The 16,349-nt window shown below is 36.9% G+C and overlaps 3 protein-coding genes across 3 annotated transcripts; all 3 read right to left on the bottom strand.

The window, feature by feature from the left end:
* Nucleotides 1-232: 232 nt before the first annotated feature.
* Nucleotides 233-1,801, bottom strand: LOC114716149 (arp2/3 complex-activating protein rickA-like). The gene is made up of 2 exons (XM_028901080.1): nt 1,664-1,801; nt 233-1,506 (listed from the first exon to the last, which is right to left on the bottom strand). The coding sequence occupies exons 1-2, from the start codon at nt 1,715-1,717 to the stop codon at nt 775-777; spliced, it is 786 nt and encodes a 261-aa protein (XP_028756913.1). The 5' UTR covers nt 1,718-1,801; the 3' UTR covers nt 233-774.
* Nucleotides 1,802-10,341: 8,540 nt separating this feature from the next.
* LOC114716152 (shugoshin-1-like) lies at nt 10,342-12,685 on the bottom strand. The gene is made up of 9 exons (XM_028901082.1): nt 12,271-12,685; nt 12,140-12,177; nt 11,841-11,949; nt 11,726-11,749; nt 11,553-11,621; nt 11,161-11,205; nt 10,963-11,053; nt 10,806-10,869; nt 10,342-10,708 (listed from the first exon to the last, which is right to left on the bottom strand). Exons 1-9 carry the CDS (start codon nt 12,430-12,432, stop codon nt 10,483-10,485), a joined length of 828 nt encoding a protein of 275 aa, XP_028756915.1. The 5' UTR covers nt 12,433-12,685; the 3' UTR covers nt 10,342-10,482.
* A 908-nt stretch (nt 12,686-13,593) lies between these two features.
* On the bottom strand, nt 13,594-16,084 carry LOC114716150 (serine carboxypeptidase-like). Its single transcript, XM_028901081.1, has 9 exons — nt 15,747-16,084; nt 15,461-15,629; nt 15,261-15,380; nt 15,015-15,158; nt 14,769-14,919; nt 14,393-14,484; nt 14,023-14,284; nt 13,768-13,901; nt 13,594-13,677 (listed from the first exon to the last, which is right to left on the bottom strand). Exons 1-9 carry the CDS (start codon nt 16,082-16,084, stop codon nt 13,594-13,596), a joined length of 1,494 nt encoding a protein of 497 aa, XP_028756914.1.
* Between the last annotated feature and the right edge of the window lie 265 nt (nt 16,085-16,349).

The raw sequence follows: 16,349 nt of genomic DNA on the forward strand, positions 1-16,349 counted from the left end.
AATTTAAAGCAACATAAGATTAGACTTAAATCATGATAGCTTTTGCAGGATTAGGCTTAATATATTCCCCCCGTTTAATATTAGTTGCTGCCAAAAACAATTTTTACAAAAACTAAAGAGATCATTGAATGACATGAGGCTTTGTAACATTAATCTACTTCTTTTCTAGTATGTCTTTAAGTTTTCTAAATTTTTAGAATCTGAAATTAACAAATATTATGAGAGATGAGAAAACAGAAATATTTGTAGTAAATAACATGAAAGGGAGAGAGTAATCATACACTACACTAATAACAGATCCTGATTCTGATTTGTGGGTCCTCATAACCCGACAAGCAGGGCTCAAAACCTTCCCTTTGGTCGTTGGCCGCAGTCCCACCCATCTCCCAATCCCAACGACTCCACACCCATCCCTCCCTTACGGATCAATCTCACACAAACATCCACACACACTCTCATCACTTGCTGAGCTAAACTATCTAATTAGTTACATTGCAGATTCAGAGAAGGCAAATCAAAACTAAATGTGAAGAGGCCAAAATGCCCATTACATATTCTTCACCCAAAATAAAATTGCCTCAAAGCCTATGTCTTAATTAACCAGTTAAATCCGAATAACTTCCTCTCTAGAACAAACCACTGTACAGATGCTAGATCAGTCACATACGGCACGCCCAGCTTGCCATTTTCAATTCCTTGCGCTAAAGTTCTAACCTTTGATCCTATTAACTAGTAAATATGCAAAATCATAAATTAATTGGGCAAATCTGGCGGTCAAGGGAGTACAACCCTTTGGTACTTGGCCTCTGTAGGATTCTCAGAGCCCTGACAAAATGCCCTCTTTCTACTAATTCTTCCACAGTTGGTCGGAGTGCTGCTAACACCGTTAGTATGGATAAAGGAATCTTGGAGGAGAAGCTGCGGTGGTAATGATGGCGGCGGCGGCGGTGGTGAAGGAATGGTGACCGGAGGAATCTCGAAGGAATCAAGTGGGGGTGGTGGGTGTCTCCATTGAGGAAGCGGTCCCGCCAAAAGCAGAGTCTGAAGCAGAGGGCCTGCTTTCATCACTGCCTGCAAAAGCTTGCCTTTTTCTGGTAATGGCTTTTCAGGAGCCAACTCAATCATGGATTGAGTCGCCGTTAATGGGGGTGCTGGTGGCAATTGGGGTTGAGGGAGATGGTCAATAACTGGAGAAGAAACAATACTTTCTTCACAGTCTGATGAAGAGAGGCCATTGTTGGAGTCAATTCCCCTTCTGGGTTCGTCTTCAATGCTGGAAACTCCAGAAAGAGGAGCTTGTTGCTGCTGCTGCAAAACAAGCTTGTCCAACAGAAGTTTGTGGCATTTCTCGCGCGCTTCGTCTCTTTCTTTAATGGTTTTGTTAAGCAGATCCTTGAGATTGACGAGTTGATCGTCCCTCTTTCTGAGTTCCTCATGTGCTGCGGCCTTTGTTTCTTCCAGCTCTAGAGTGGTGTACAAGAGGGACTGCCTCAGTTCGTCCATTGACTGCATCATCATAGTTATGCATCAGAGAATCAACAATTAGTCCCCAAAATCCAAAGAGAACGAACCCCATTACACATTATTAAGGAGAAAGTAAATGAAGAGAGCAACATCAAATGGTAACAACAGAACTACAGAAGGATAAGACGAAAGTAGGCACCTTTCCCTGCCAGAAGTAAGCCCAACTAAGCTGAGGGCTGCGTTGATTGTCCATGCTCTGAATCTCAAAGATGACAAATTAGATGTATTTTCAGCGAGAGAAGAGGAGAGCAACGAGAGGGAAGAAACAGAATTAGGGGGATCTTGAAAAGTGCTTCAGCCTGATTACTCAATATATAAGCAGGAATCCGGGTTACTGTTGCCCTTGTGGGATAGACAAAAGCATGATAATTAAATTTACGGCTTTCTCAAAATATGTCTCCTTTTTTTATATATATATTCTAAAATTTCCATTTGAACTGCTTCAATTTTCTATCAACAAATCATTGATTTTCACACAAGGGCTCTTGCATGTTTTTATCATATTTGGAGGGTTTGAATTCTAGGCAGTACTTTATATACCCCCCCCCTATTATCCTGTAAATTCACTCTAATTGACTTAAATTATATGTATTTTTGAAATAAATTTATATAATTTATTTTAAAAGTTATATTAATTAGAAGACGGTTTTGATACTTATTAGATCTACGTCTAAATTTGGTCAGGAAATTTTAACCATATAATCACTCAATATTTGACAAGATTTATAGCGGTGCGAGTGCCATAACTTATAGTCAAATTATATAATTTTATTTTAGGATTGAATTTAAAGTTAAAATGTGAATAAAAATTATGAAACCATAATAATAGGTTTTTTTCCGAAACTTGAGAAAAAAAAATAGAAGTAAGGAGTTAATTTTGAGGAGCATGACACTAATGCATGAACTGGCGGGAGAGGGCGAAATTTAGGCATGAAAGTGGGAGCAAGAAAGCACTGGTCAAGCTTTCAATTTTCACCCCTTATTATTATTATTAATATTATTATTATTATGCGGCCAATTTCACCCCTTGCTACAAGTTACACACAACACATCTGAATAATTAATCATTTTTTTGAAAAAAAATGATAGAGAAAGAAATCTGAACTGGTCATAAAAGTCCTCCTCTTACCTTGTTCCCAATTGGACAGTTCATGGGAACTTCACATTCAGAGCAACAATTATAACAAAATTGAAAGGCTGGACGTGACATCCCATTTTCTAAGTCCCATTCTGCTCCAATCATTTTTTTTTCTTTTTGGGTTTTAATTGTTAACGGCAAATTTATGATAATATTTTAATAGAAGTAGAGGCAAGAGATAGAAAAATGTAATACGAATAGTAAAATGGGTAAGAAAAGTTAGGCTGTAAGTTAAGGAAGGTCACACACGTGGGCTGCGTTGGCTCAGTAAATCCAAACAGTAGTTTTTTTGTTTGTAATGCGCAATTCCAGAGAACGGATAGAGCCTCTCTTTGATTTTGCTTCTTTCTTCTAATCACTTCATATTTTTGTTTTTTAATGCCCCTTTCATTCACTTATTTTTAATTATTTCTTCCCATTACTTTCAAAATATTCACATGCTTCCATAGTGTGCTCTCCTTTTACGTTTTCCCGCAGGATTTTGGGAGGAAAAAAATACCACAAATTAAAGACGACCATAAAGGAGTTGTTATTATATGAATATGAAAAAACACGCGCGCGCAAACGTATATAATAATACAACCTTTTAAATTATTAGAGGGAAAAAAATGAAGAGCAGGGCAGAAATAAAGTGAGACTCACCTATCAAAGTGGAACACGTATAATATGTATATATGTGTAGTATTCTTGTTAGTGTTGAATGACTGATTTGCCATTTCCTGTGCATGGACAAGTGGGAGGGAATTGGTCTCAAATTTACGTGAATATGGAAGATGACTAATCTCCAAAGGGATGGGTGCTTAGGAGGAGGAATTAATTAGTAATTAAAGATGAATGGGGGAGGGTGGGTGTGACTCTTTTTTTTAACTTTGGCTTGGAATTCCGAGAGAATTTTTGTTTGGTAGCTTAAATAATTTTGTTTGCCGTTGAAATTCCCGCTCGCCCCCCGGGTTCCTCTTTTTTTTTCATTCCCAAATTTCTTTCAACTTTGGAATTACCCTCGTTTTTCAATTCAACCAAGCTGGCTATTTTGAAGCATGTTGAAACTCCCCCTACTTTTTCAATAAAAGGCGTTTTATTTTGACATTATCAGCCACTTCTTATATGTCGTTTTTCACATACCCCTCAACTACGAGTCTCGGTGTTCTGCCCAAAAGATATTTATCTGATTCTTAATGAAAAATATAATCAATTAATTTAAATAAATTAAAAATGTTAATTCAATTAGTTAATATGACATGTTTCTCTCTAAATCATCCCAAGTGTCTTTCTTAATTCCCTCCCTTTCTCTACCATTTCATTATTATTGAGAAAATATCAATAGTGTTAATTTAAAAAAAATTATAAATATGTAAAATAGGTCTTACATATAAGGTTAACATTAACTTCTTAATCAGATCCTACAATAAGGATCGGATAAGTAATTTTTAATAAGAAAAAAGTGTACTTGCACTGCCCATTTTCTTCACTATAATTCATACGGTATCTTACGTTTTTGTCTTCAAAATTCTTGAGTAATGATTATCGTATTAGACATTGCCCTTTTCTTCGTTTTTCTTTCCTTTTTAAATCTCACAAAGCGCATAAATGATAGAAATGGGAATCGGTAATTATATATATTGTGCTGTGTCCTGGCCTAAACTTTCGTACATACAGAGGAAATGGTCATTGTCACAAAAACGAAAACGAATGGGATGCTGAGAGAGCATGCATGCTATGTTTGACAATTGAACCCGAAATACGTGTCATAAAAAGCGTGAAAAATCATATGCCTAATTTTTTTTTAAAAAAAATGAATGAATGAATAAATAAATAAAAAGGTACTAATTTTTGACTTGAGGTGTGCTGCGTGTGTTGTGTGGAGGAATAGAGGCCTAAACACTTGTAGATGGTGGCATCGTCAATGTCTATTTCACCCATCTCACTCATCCGTAACACTGCACAGACATACACATATCTGTGTAATGCAAATATCTCCATGAAGGGTCCAGGATTAATTAATCATCGTTTTTTAATTGGTCCGGGAAAAAGGAGCCGGTAACCAAACTTTCCCACCAATATTTGCCCAAACAAAAGGCCGTGGGCCCCACCTCAGACCATCAAAGTCCTCGCGCTCCCCCCTCACCGCATCAACGCCCTTCCTTCCTCTCTGCATAATCATTTCCGACTAATCATGCTATCAGCGATTTAATTAGGTTTAGGATAACCTCTAACTCATCTATGATCCGTATAATATACATAAAAATAGGGATAAAAGCTAGTTCTACTGATATAAGGAGAGTATGCCACATGGAAAGGTGACATTTTTGTACTTGTAATGTGGATCGCCTCTTTTGATTCCCTAAAGAAATTAGCTTCTTTTTTTTTTATAGCCGATTTTAATTAATAGTTAATAATGATATGGCACTGGATAAAAGGAAAATTTGAGATTGGAAAATCATAAATAATTGAAAGGTTACATTTCAAACAAACATATACGGCGTAATTATAAATAATCGAGGATCATGCTAACATTATATATCTGTATAGTAGTACAGAAGATGCATATATTTCCAGGTTAAAAAAAGAAAGAAAGAAAGATGCATATATGAGGATATGACACGTGGACAATTTCATGCTCCGAGACATGCCGTTTAATGATTGATTATTATTATGAGGACCGTGGCCGTTACCCCTATGATGAGGGGGTAATTAATTAATTAATTAGTTACTCCTGCTCACTTGTGCCTATACATCCCTGTTGTCGCATATAGGTCACCTGCTTGCTTGCTTGTAGATATTAATCTCACTTATTTTAAAACAGTAGTACTGCCTGGTTTTTTCACTTCCGAGAAAGAGGAGGGTAAATCCAAACTGATAATACAACCCCAAACCCCCAAAAAGGAATAAAATGGGGCGCCGAACCTTTATGTCCCATCTGGGCTTCATTTGATTATTATCCCCATATGTGCTCTCTCTCTCTCTCTAAGCTTCTTTTTTTTTTTCAGTGTTTTTTTTTGGGCGGTTAAACTTTCTGTTGATCATCATCATCAGCGCGACTCAATGAATGCTTAAGGAAGCGGCAAGCTGAAGCATCAGGGGACTGATGATAATTTGTTCAAAGGACGCTTTGGTGAATATTAGTTCGATTGCTAGCTGGTGGGGAAGATGCCAGACAACAAGTATATTTATTTTCCAACCTTACTTAGCTTTTAGACTTCAGCTTTCATCTTTCATTACCACTGAGGTCCCAATCACAGTGAGTTTAGTGTTTAATTACTTGGAGCTAGCTACCCATATGTCCTTTTTTCCCTTCGAATGATGTGTCTCCTTTTTTGCTGGTTTGAATATACTAAATATACAATCTGATGAAGAAATACATTGTGGGCATAAAGATGTGGCATTACTATGTTGTCCACTTGCTGCATAGGAGAATTTGTGCAACTTTTGGCTTTTATGTTGTCCACTACGCCACTTAAAGCTTATACTACTTTATTTTTATATCAACTCCTTCATTGATTTTAGCCTTCTCACATCTTAACAAGCGTGCGATCTGCCGTTTTAAGTTCTGCTTGTTTTGACCAGAGAAAACAAAACATACCCGTATCTTTTGCTGATTTGTAAGGTGAGGCGTCGTGTTCTCCTCAAAACATTCACAAGATACGACCCTAAATTAGCTTATAATTAATAAGGATTGGACCCGTTTTGCTTTTGTAAGAGTTGAGAGAAGACAGGGCTTTGTGATTGTCTTCAAAGTCGTATCACATGTTATTGTTCGTGTTTGGCACGTTATGAAGCCATACTATGAAGAAACCGCGATTAATTTATTAATCCGAATACTTATTAGACTTCGCATGATACTGGCAATTAATTACGGATTTTTTTATTCACCCAATAACTAAAAGTCAAGAGCACGTCTATATAACTTGAGACCCATCAATCTATAGTTATTGATCTTTCGTAGAAATATGCAAAAAACAAACCTTTAGGAAAAGTAATGCAACATTAAGGAGGAGACATCACGCGACATTATCTTCTAACCTTTAATTACTAAAACAACTGCCCATTCTCCGTCAAGTTATCAATATTTTAATACAAAAAACATATGATATTATTGTTGTTGTTATTACCTCCGGTCCTATTTATAAGACCTCATTTGTAGATTATAAATAAAGTCTTATAAATAGAATTAGAGGTGATATTAAATATATGATTTTACAAGCACCAACGTCAAGAGTTAGCTCCATGAATATAATATAACTCATTATTCATATGTCAATGGCCCCCACATTTTCCAAGTGGTTCCTCTTCAGCTGAGCATATAGTGTTAGTAGAAACATGAAATAAAGACAGTGATTTGGCTGGCTGCGTGGAGTGCACGATTCAGATGGGATTGAGGGCTTGAACTTTAAATACAGATTGCAATCCTAAAAGATTTATATGTTTATGCTTTAATTTGGAGATGAAAATAATTTTTTTCTGCAGACAAAAACAATTAAAAATAAGAAATATAAAGGGTCCCCATGCATTCTAAGATTCCGGTTGGGGTACTTTGTCGGCCAAATATAGGAATATCCGATGTTGAGGCAGCATGCGTATGGATAACAACTTCATTAAAAAGGAAGACACCAACACGTGAGACCCAAGTTTACAGCCACTCATTTTTACATTTGGATTAACTTTTACTCTTACAATATCTTCAGGGCTAATAAGGGTTGCCTTCATTAATTATTTCAACGAATTTGACATCAGCCTGTGCAAGTTGCACTCTCACGCACAATGTTTCGGACAGATTAAACCAAAAAGATCCTCTGAAGTAAAAGTCGAGATTAGGCTTCTCTCTCTCAATCTTAATTATTCTTATTATGAAGAACTAAAATTAAAAAAAAAACTTTTTATATATGCAACAAATTATAGCCACTAGCTAGTAGCTTTTATTAAGAACTAGTTCGATTAATGCATGACTGATATTACAACTTGGCTTGTTTGTTTTCCCTCGGCCGGTCTCACGTACGAGTAGATTAATTAGAAAACTGACCTAAATCAAATAGATCGACAATAATGATGGTAGGAAGACTTTCCAGAATATATTTCAATAATGGGATTGGAAGTTGGGCGGCCATTCATTAATTAGAATGGACTTTTGTCAACGCCTGAATTAATTAAGGATGCAAGGTTTATTGCCAAGAGAATAGCATTACTTCTCCTTAATTGCATGCATCAAAGTGGCTAGCACATTCATTTCCATTGTGTCTCATTAGACAAAACACAATGACTCTTGAAAGAAAACAACGTATAGTAACTAACGAATTTCTTTTTGGGGGCAGTTAAAGAGCCTTGCATGTCTCTCCACTATGACTGTCAAAACCCTACATCAGTAAAGCCATATTCCAACCTTTTTGACTCCTCCACTGGTATTTATTATTTATATATCGAGATCGAGCATCACATTTTCTTTATACATATTTTGTGTAGAACTAATCAATGCCTACACACTAGGCTGGCTTTTGTTCTTATGTTTCAGGTCTCATTAACAAAATAATGCAAATGGATTCTCCCAATAACCCTGAAGTGACCTTCGCTTCACTTTATGTCAAGCAACCGAAACTTTATGTTCAGCCAATTAGTATCTATTAGTTCCATATCTTGTATCGGCAGATGAGAAAGGGTTTCAAAAATATTAATACACAGTAAGAATTTTTAATTAAGTACAGTGAATACGATGCTGCGAGTCCCTAGACACTTTAGAATCTTCAAATAGGTTACTAACATAAACATATCAGATTATTCTAATAAACTAATGTACTGTTTGAATATGAGTCATGTCAGCTAGAAGTCAGCAGATGCATGAGATAGATCAAACAATTTTGAATAATATTACCTACAAATCATTTTTATTGACGGGAAGAACAAAATCAAGTAGACTAACTAATTAGTGTAGTGTAATAGAGAAACAAAGTTAGGGGAAGATGGAGGTTACATCAAGCAGGGGAATGTAACATGGGGTTAAGTATGAAGAGAAGGAAGAAGTCACAGGAAAAGGAGTGGTTAAGTCCGCCATGGGTGGGGTCCTAACGGCTCATACCTGTCGGGTAGGGAAACCCTAGAAAGAGAATCATGGATGCCAACTTTTTTTAAAACCGCGTGCTCTCCATTACCTCCAATATTTTCTTTTTGCCCATTAAATAATATTATTATTTTGAAGAAAAACGGGTCACTTGGATTCAATTCTTTTATCTTTTTAAGAAAAAAGGAAATTTTATCAAAGTCTTTAGGTGGGTCGTCAATTTCATCTCCAATCATATCACGTCGTATGGGTAATTGGAATCCCAAGAGGCCGGTTACACAAAATCTGGGTCCCCCTTAACTAAACTTTACATTAAACTGGATATTTTTCCTGTACAGAATAAAAATAATCATTATATTATACAACTATTTTAACTCAATGATATATTAATGTGAACAAAACTTTACGTGAAAAATTCAAAATTTAAATTCAAAAAACAATAATTTGATTGGCGTATGAATGGGGTAACAAATTGGAATTTTTGTTCACAGAGTGTGATTCAATTGACAGATGTTGTTCATATCTTCTATATAAACAAATAAAAAGCTTCATTGATAAGTAATTACCGGTATTTATAAATTATTTTTGAGTTTTGAGAGTTGCCCTCACCACCCACGTAAAAAAAGTTGGAACTTTCACTAAGCAAGTTGAAGATAAAATGGAGATAAAATAAGATGTTTACATTTGATTATAATGACAAAGGTGAAACATCTTGGTAAGACACGAATGTAAAATGCTGGGGAAAATCCATATTTAGTTGGAAAGAGAGAGATCTGTTTTTTCAAGCGAAGAAAAAGGTTTCTTTTAAAATCGAAAGGTTCCAAAATAGTCCGTGAATTCACGCGGTTTTGGATCTCCAAGTCTAATAGAAAAGGGACGGTCCATTTGTCCCATTATTCCGACCCCCCAAATCTTGGCTTGTGAGGAGGATTTGAACAATAAATCGCTAAATAAAAGATTCTAAAAATTATCAAATCATTTGAACTAGTGCAATATATAACTTTAAGAGAGTGTGTGATTGCCCCCCTATATTTAAAAAGTGGAAGCATGTGAGTAAAATTGATTTGGTTGTTAGTTTTAGATACTGCGGCGAGGCCAATTGAAAAATCTGGTATTTTCTGATTCCTGTTTGGTGCAAACAGATAATGAAATGCTTGAGGAGGACAGGGATGAGGGCGGAAGCAAAGAATGTCTTGGGTTGTGGGGCTATGATTCACATGATTATCCAAACAAACAAAACCAAAAAGAAAGGATTAGCAGTCGAAGTAGGCATATATATGGAAAGATAAAGTTCTTACGAGGAGGCCCCACACGGTTTCCTCTATATGTCTCTCCAAGAACATGATGCTCCCATTTTGTTATTGACTATCAGCCTCATTTCACATGGCTGCACATTTTGCTCTCTAAATCAAATCACTTTTCTAGAAAAAGTTCGCCTCTTTCTCTTACCCCTTCACGAATAATAGTATTTCTATTCTAGTGCTATTCTTTTCAACGTTGTTTGTCGTCTTTTGATTCGGGTCTCAAAAGCTTGGTCCAATTAAATTAGCCCGTTTCAGAGATTTCTTTGTTTAAAGCCCAGCTCCAATACCTTAACATAACATGTACACCAAATCAAGTTCGAGACAACACCACCCGGAAACCACATACATGGACGGCCCAAATATTTGACACAAAATAGCGAGAATATTCAAATGAATGATCATAAAAACAGAGTAACACACTCGAAGAATATAATTCCGACTTCTCTGTACGTGTGAGTTGATTTGAGTTATTATTCAAGACGACGCATCTTGACATTTAGAGGAATCTCCTTGTAAGATTGAACCTTTTCAGCTGCTTTTCGCGATGGTCTTCCGAATGAAGATCTTGGACCTTGGTGTCCTAAGCCAGAGTTTTCTCCAGTGACAGCATATTTAGCATCTTCTATCTCGAACAAATCCTCCAATGCTTCGCGTTCATGTGTTGTGACTTTGGCAGAATGCCTTCGCGAACTTGGCCTGAAGCACAAGACAAGAGAAGAGAGAGACTTCGTAAACTGAAATGCCGTCGAGAGAGATGAAGAAAACTGTTGGTGACATCGAAATGTGAACCAACCTTTTGTCTTCGGACTTCTTTTTGCATGCATCCCTCGTAGAAGCAGTAGAAGAAGAACCAGTGGCTGCATACCATTTCCATATCACAGATAAACAAATTTAACAACAAACAATATGTAAGAAGTTTTCAGAGGAAGAACAGTAGTCCAAGAATTTACATCTTCTCGTGTTTCGTCTTCTGTTTCGGCTGCTGTTTTTCCCTTCATTGCTAGCTCTAGGCGATGGCCGTGCTGTTTTTTCCTCCACTTCCTTTAGTCAATCAACATAAGTAGTATGTAAACAAACACGTGAAATAACAGTCATCGATGCTAGTTCTAATTTGGGAAACGAACGTCTGAGGGTTTTAGTGTAGGCACCTGAGACAATGGTATATTATCTTCATCCCTCGCTTCCACTTTACCCTGCAAAATTAACATTTAGAATGAATGCAGGAAAATTTTCCAATCCTTTTCCAAACTTAATCAATTATTACAACTAGAATGAACTTTAATCATTCATCACGACACGTGCATCTATGTCATGATATGAATTTCTGCATAACATCTCCCCAAAGACAGCATCAAATTAAATACATTTTGATTTTTGAATTTAGAAAAATGGTGATACCGCCTCCCTGGATAGAACTATTTAAATGCATGTCCGGAAGGCTTTAACTATCACCCTCCAACAACTATTTCTATCAAGTCATGCTGACTGCATGCTGCCATATATCAAATTGACTGTGATAGAGAGTGAAGAAGACGCATACCTCCACTCCAAAGCTCATTCCTTTCAGCAAGGCAGCTCTACATACAATGTCATGCTGCAGTGCTTTAATCTGAAATGAGGATTGCCAAAAAGAATTAGTCAGACAGGCAATTTAAGTCGGAGTTGTCCATCAATAGCTCATATGTTTCGGGAAGGTTGGAGACATTGACTCACCCTTTCCCTTCCTAAATTAAGCTCCTGCAAAATCAGTTAGGCTTGGTCAATATAACAGTCAACTTATAATTCATGTATAGTTACATTAGATTCGCATTGCAATTTGTAGACTAACCGCTTGCATATGGCTGTTTGACTGAGCAAGATTCCAATTCTGTAGCTGGAGTTTCTGAATATTAGTTCGCAGTCTCTGCAGCTCAGATCCAGTCAATTCGATAATTTTACTGTTGAAATATTCATTAAAGAAAAACTGATTTCTCCCCAATTTTGACACCAACTGAGGAAGTATGATAAATTGAGTTTGCATCCAACTATACGTGTTTACCCAGATCCCAAAGATGTTAACCTATTATTTTGTCCGCAAATTATTACAAGGGAAAAACAAAATCTAAAGAAGAAATGATCAAAGGATACTTTCTTTCCGCAAGGAGTTGCAACAGCGTCACTCTTTCCTGCATCGGAAATTCGTGGGGATTAAAAAATGAACAAAAGAAGACTGGCATCGCATGGAAACTGAGAGCGCCAGCCAAAAAAAAAAATTGTACCTTTAGCAATTGCTCGATGCAATCCTTGTTGGCGGGGAGATTCTCAGGAAAATTTTCTTCAATATTGGGAAGTTGAGGCTGGGGCTGCGAATTCGTAATATCAGACAGCTTCTTCCGCATTAAACTTCCTATTGATCTCTTCGCCATGCCCTCCCCTTTCATACTCCCCAGTTCATGTAAAGTGGGAGAGTTCGGAGAAACCCAAGAAACGAACGGCACTGAGAAACAATAGAAAGAGGATTTTGTGGTTTTGAAGGGAGGAAGTAAGGGTATTGAAACCTACTCACGGCAAGAAATTGATGTTTCGGATGAAAGGCGTCAAAGACAATGAACGATTTTACTTTATGAGGATAAAGGATGGGAATCGATCAGAATAAAGACCCTAATGAAATCCTTTATGCTCCTATATCTGCTTTTCTTTTGTTGCCTTGGTGTTTTGATTGTAAGAAGAACAGAATGGAAGAAAGAAAAGAAGCGATAGGGAAAGCAACGGCTGAATTAACTGGAACTGGCGCTTGGTTGTCCAACGGCTTTCCGAAGCAAACTGCCCTGCTTTGTTATCCGAACCTAATTTTCAAAGTGATCCGAACCTCTTCCCAAAACACGTTTTCAGACCATTCAAAAATCAGGCTTATAAAAATTGGGGTTCGACCCTACTTTATCACCACCCCCTCCCCCAAAAAGAAAAAAAAACAAAAACAACCAACTTCTTTATTTTAATTTAATCGCTCAATGTTTAATTTGTATGTTTTGCTTAAGGATTAAGTTAAAAATGGTTTGTATTATTTTTAATACTTTAATAATTTTTAATTTTTTAATTTTTAAGTTTCCCAGTTACCACAAGTCCTATTCAACACACTACCCCTTGAGTTTCCCCGCTGGATATCAAATAAAATGTTGGTTCATAATTTTATGGCTGGCGAAAAAAAAACAAACAAGAAGAAGAAGAAGCCTTTTTTGTTTGGATAGCTTTTTGGGCTTAAATAGCTTACTAAGGTCCTCTTCTCCAGCATACCCACCCATTTTGAGGCCATCGCTCTTCAGCCCATTTTGTTCGGCCTCACCGTGGTTCCCCAACATCTGGGTTTCATTTTAGCTGCTTGACTGCGCCACAACACCACCCCTCCCAACCCAAAAAAAAAAAAACCCACACACACAAACGGAGAAATTCCCCCGATTTATCAATGAGAAATAATAAATTCACATTGGCATGCAGTAATTAAAATATTTATTCCCTTTGCACTAATTTTTTTATACACATATATATGTAATGTGCAAAACTGATTTTAGCTAGGTGTTTGTTCCCCCAGTTTCTTTGATGGTTCATTTTCCTTGCATCCACCTCGTCAGCATCTCCAGTGCAGGCTTGGGTTGATCCATAGGAACCAAGTGCCCAGCCTCATGAATCTGTCAGTCCATTCACAAACCTCAGGCTAGGAACGAACGCATCGCAATTGTATTATGCACAAAAACTACACATAATATATAACACAAAACCTTAAGGAAACTCAGAGGTTCATGGCTTTGCAATATTCCTGCCTCTTTACCATCGACCACGAAGGATACATTTGGAGATGCCAAAAATGCCTTCTGACCTGACCACTCCATCGCATCAACCCATCTCGCATTTCCTGCATAATGCCACACAGAGGATGGAATATAATATGAGGTTGCCTGGAAATAAAGAGTCATTTTTAATTACCATTATTTTGTTAATATATAGGAAAAGCACTTAGGATTTCAAAGGCTTACCAAGCCAGTTGCAAATAAGATCCTTTTCTCCGGCATACACAAGCATTCTAATACCATCTTCAAGAATAGCTGGAATACCCACTTCTAGGTTTCTCATCCAATCATTCCTCATGGCAGCGTATACAACATCACTACACGAAACATATTTCGAGTCTCCAACACCTAAAGCTTCCCTCACTTCTTTCTTGTTTAGGAATGTCTCCATGCTTGAAAAATCATAGCACGAAGGCCCCTTGTCGCATTTCTTTCTTATGTCATAGTACTGCACAAAATTAAGCACCATCCTATCTTGTATTATTACAAGATTTATATATAGTAACCTCAAATTAAATACACATGAATCACTCTGCATTCTCAAGCAGTCTCTTACATTAACATTCCCAGCAGTGACCAATATTTGTTCGAATATGTCTTGATTACATTCATAGAAAGCAGTCTCGCAAGCATCTCCACCTTTTTTGCCTATCAAATTTTAAGAAAAAGTTAGATGTATCCCAATAAATAAATAAATTATTTCTTTTTTGTTACCTGAGAAGTTTAAATGAGTTGGATCATTTGTTGTGATAAAAACTGAAATTTAATTTGTTTTGGCTTTAGCTTATATTTTTGTCTTTTGTATAGCTAAAGAGATCTTTAGAATTATTATAATTTTTAAAATACCTCGCTTAAAAACAGGATTGAAAAGTTCAAGAATGATTAGAGAAAGAAGATAGGATTAAACTGGTGAGGGCAAGTATAAATACTACCGCATTCCTGTATTGAGTGCAAACATGGAGGGAGCATCGTGTTGATACGGTTATAATCATCACGATTAATCAAACCGTTCTCTAATGAAAAGTCCGTGTAAGCTGCGTATTGAATTTCAGGATTGGTATGCCCATTCCCAATAGCAAATCCCTGCATGTTCAACCAATTAATTAATCAATGCTATAATATATATACCAGCAACATGAAACAAGATGATTAATAGATATAGTTAGTGCATGTGAGACCTTAAGGTTTATATGAATTCCTTCTTTTGCCTTGTTTGCTTGATGAATCCGAGAAGCAATGGCCGGAATATAATGTCCCGCGTACGATTCTCCGGTAATATAGAAGTCATTCTCAACAAACTGAGAGTGCTCCTTGAAAAATGCCTGACATACATATGATTATTCTAAAACTTAGTCTACTACCAATCAGCTAATACATACAGACACAGATTGGCTTGGATCGACGCTGTTTATTAATATATATACCTGTAAGAAGTCAAACAAGTCATTGCTAACGGCTTCTTCGTTATGGGGAATGTCACTCTCATTAGAAGCATGGCTAAAACCTGTCCCGATTGGTTGGTCCACATATATAATATTTGATACCTACAAATTAAAATGATGAGGGAACATGTCTTGGCTGATCACTCAGCAAAACAAGAATCTGCATTTTACGCACGTCGTACCTTGTCCCAGCCATAGTCATTCCATTCAAGAGACAGGTCCTTTGTAATATGAAAAGGACCGTTCTCATAAAACAAAGCTAGTTCACTGCCACAGCCTGGGCCCCCAGTTAACCATATCACAACAGGGTCCTTCTTACTGTTACGGGATTCGAAGAATAAGTAGAACATCCTGCAAGTTAACGACACGATCCATCAAGGCCTTTGAAATTAATTTCTGACTTCATCATAATTAATCTAACAGGTACAAACCAGGTAATGAGAGTATATTATAACAAGGATTATTTACCTTTCACCATGGGCATGTGGAAGTCCATAATAGCCAGCATGGTGACCAAAGTCTTCAACAGAAGGGCCCCCAGCAGCATCAAGGTAGGGGAATCTGAACTTCTTCTCAACGATCTTGCCCGGAGGGACTGAGAGAGAGTCATGGGATACAGAGCATTTGTAATGTTTCGGGGAAAGGTTGAGCTCTCTGATCAGCTTCTCTGCTTCATGTTGAAGGTACTGGGACCTTGAAGACAAGAGAAGGTCATTGCTGGCCACGGAGGAGAAGGATGAGAGGAAGACGAACAAGAGAAAAGATAGAGAGATTCGGGGGAGGCCTGATGATAATGATGCCGCCATTGCTGTCTAGTCCCATTGCGTCGATGCTAATTTATAGCATTCCTCCTGCAGTCCCAATTAATGCTGCTAACTGAATTCGTAAATTCAGAAGCATAAATTAAAAACCATAATTGTTATTCATCACTAGTCTTCCTTATTACCTCCTTTCTTAATTACAAGATCTCATTTATAATGTATAAATGAGATTTTATAATTAGCACTGAAGATAGTATTATTTAAATCACTTCTAGAAAGAAGTTTTTTGTTTATTTAGTCATTTAATTTG

The sequence above is a fragment of the Neltuma alba genome, unplaced genomic scaffold (genome assembly GCF_004799145.2).
Source record: "Neltuma alba isolate B1F8T4 unplaced genomic scaffold, ASM479914v2 tig00011645_pilon, whole genome shotgun sequence".
NCBI classification, from domain to species: domain Eukaryota; kingdom Viridiplantae; phylum Streptophyta; class Magnoliopsida; order Fabales; family Fabaceae; genus Neltuma; species Neltuma alba.

Bases quoted from the DNA above. Each gene is read 5' to 3' on its own strand.
- LOC114716149 (XM_028901080.1), bottom strand. From the start codon at position 1,717: ATGGACAATCAACGCAGCCCTCAGCTTAGTTGGGCTTACTTCTGGCAG. The intron at 1,507-1,663 runs GTGCCTACTTTC...ATGATGATGCAG, and splicing joins CTTACTTCTGGCAGGGAAAG to TCAATGGACGAACTGAGGCA.
- LOC114716152 (XM_028901082.1), bottom strand. From the start codon at position 12,432: ATGAAAGGGGAGGGCATGGCGAAGAGATCAATAGGAAGTTTAATGCGG. The intron at 11,750-11,840 runs GTTAGTCTACAA...CTGATTTTGCAG, and splicing joins CAAACAGCCATATGCAAGCG to GAGCTTAATTTAGGAAGGGA. The intron at 10,709-10,805 runs GTTGGTTCACAT...CTTGTGCTTCAG, and splicing joins AAGAAGTCCGAAGACAAAAG to GCCAAGTTCGCGAAGGCATT.
- LOC114716150 (XM_028901081.1), bottom strand. From the start codon at position 16,084: ATGGCGGCATCATTATCATCAGGCCTCCCCCGAATCTCTCTATCTTTT. The intron at 15,159-15,260 runs GTATATATATTA...TATGTATGTCAG, and splicing joins ACTTGTTTGACTTCTTACAG to GCATTTTTCAAGGAGCACTC. The intron at 13,678-13,767 runs GTTTTGTGTTAT...ATGGACTGACAG, and splicing joins AACCTCTGAGTTTCCTTAAG to ATTCATGAGGCTGGGCACTT.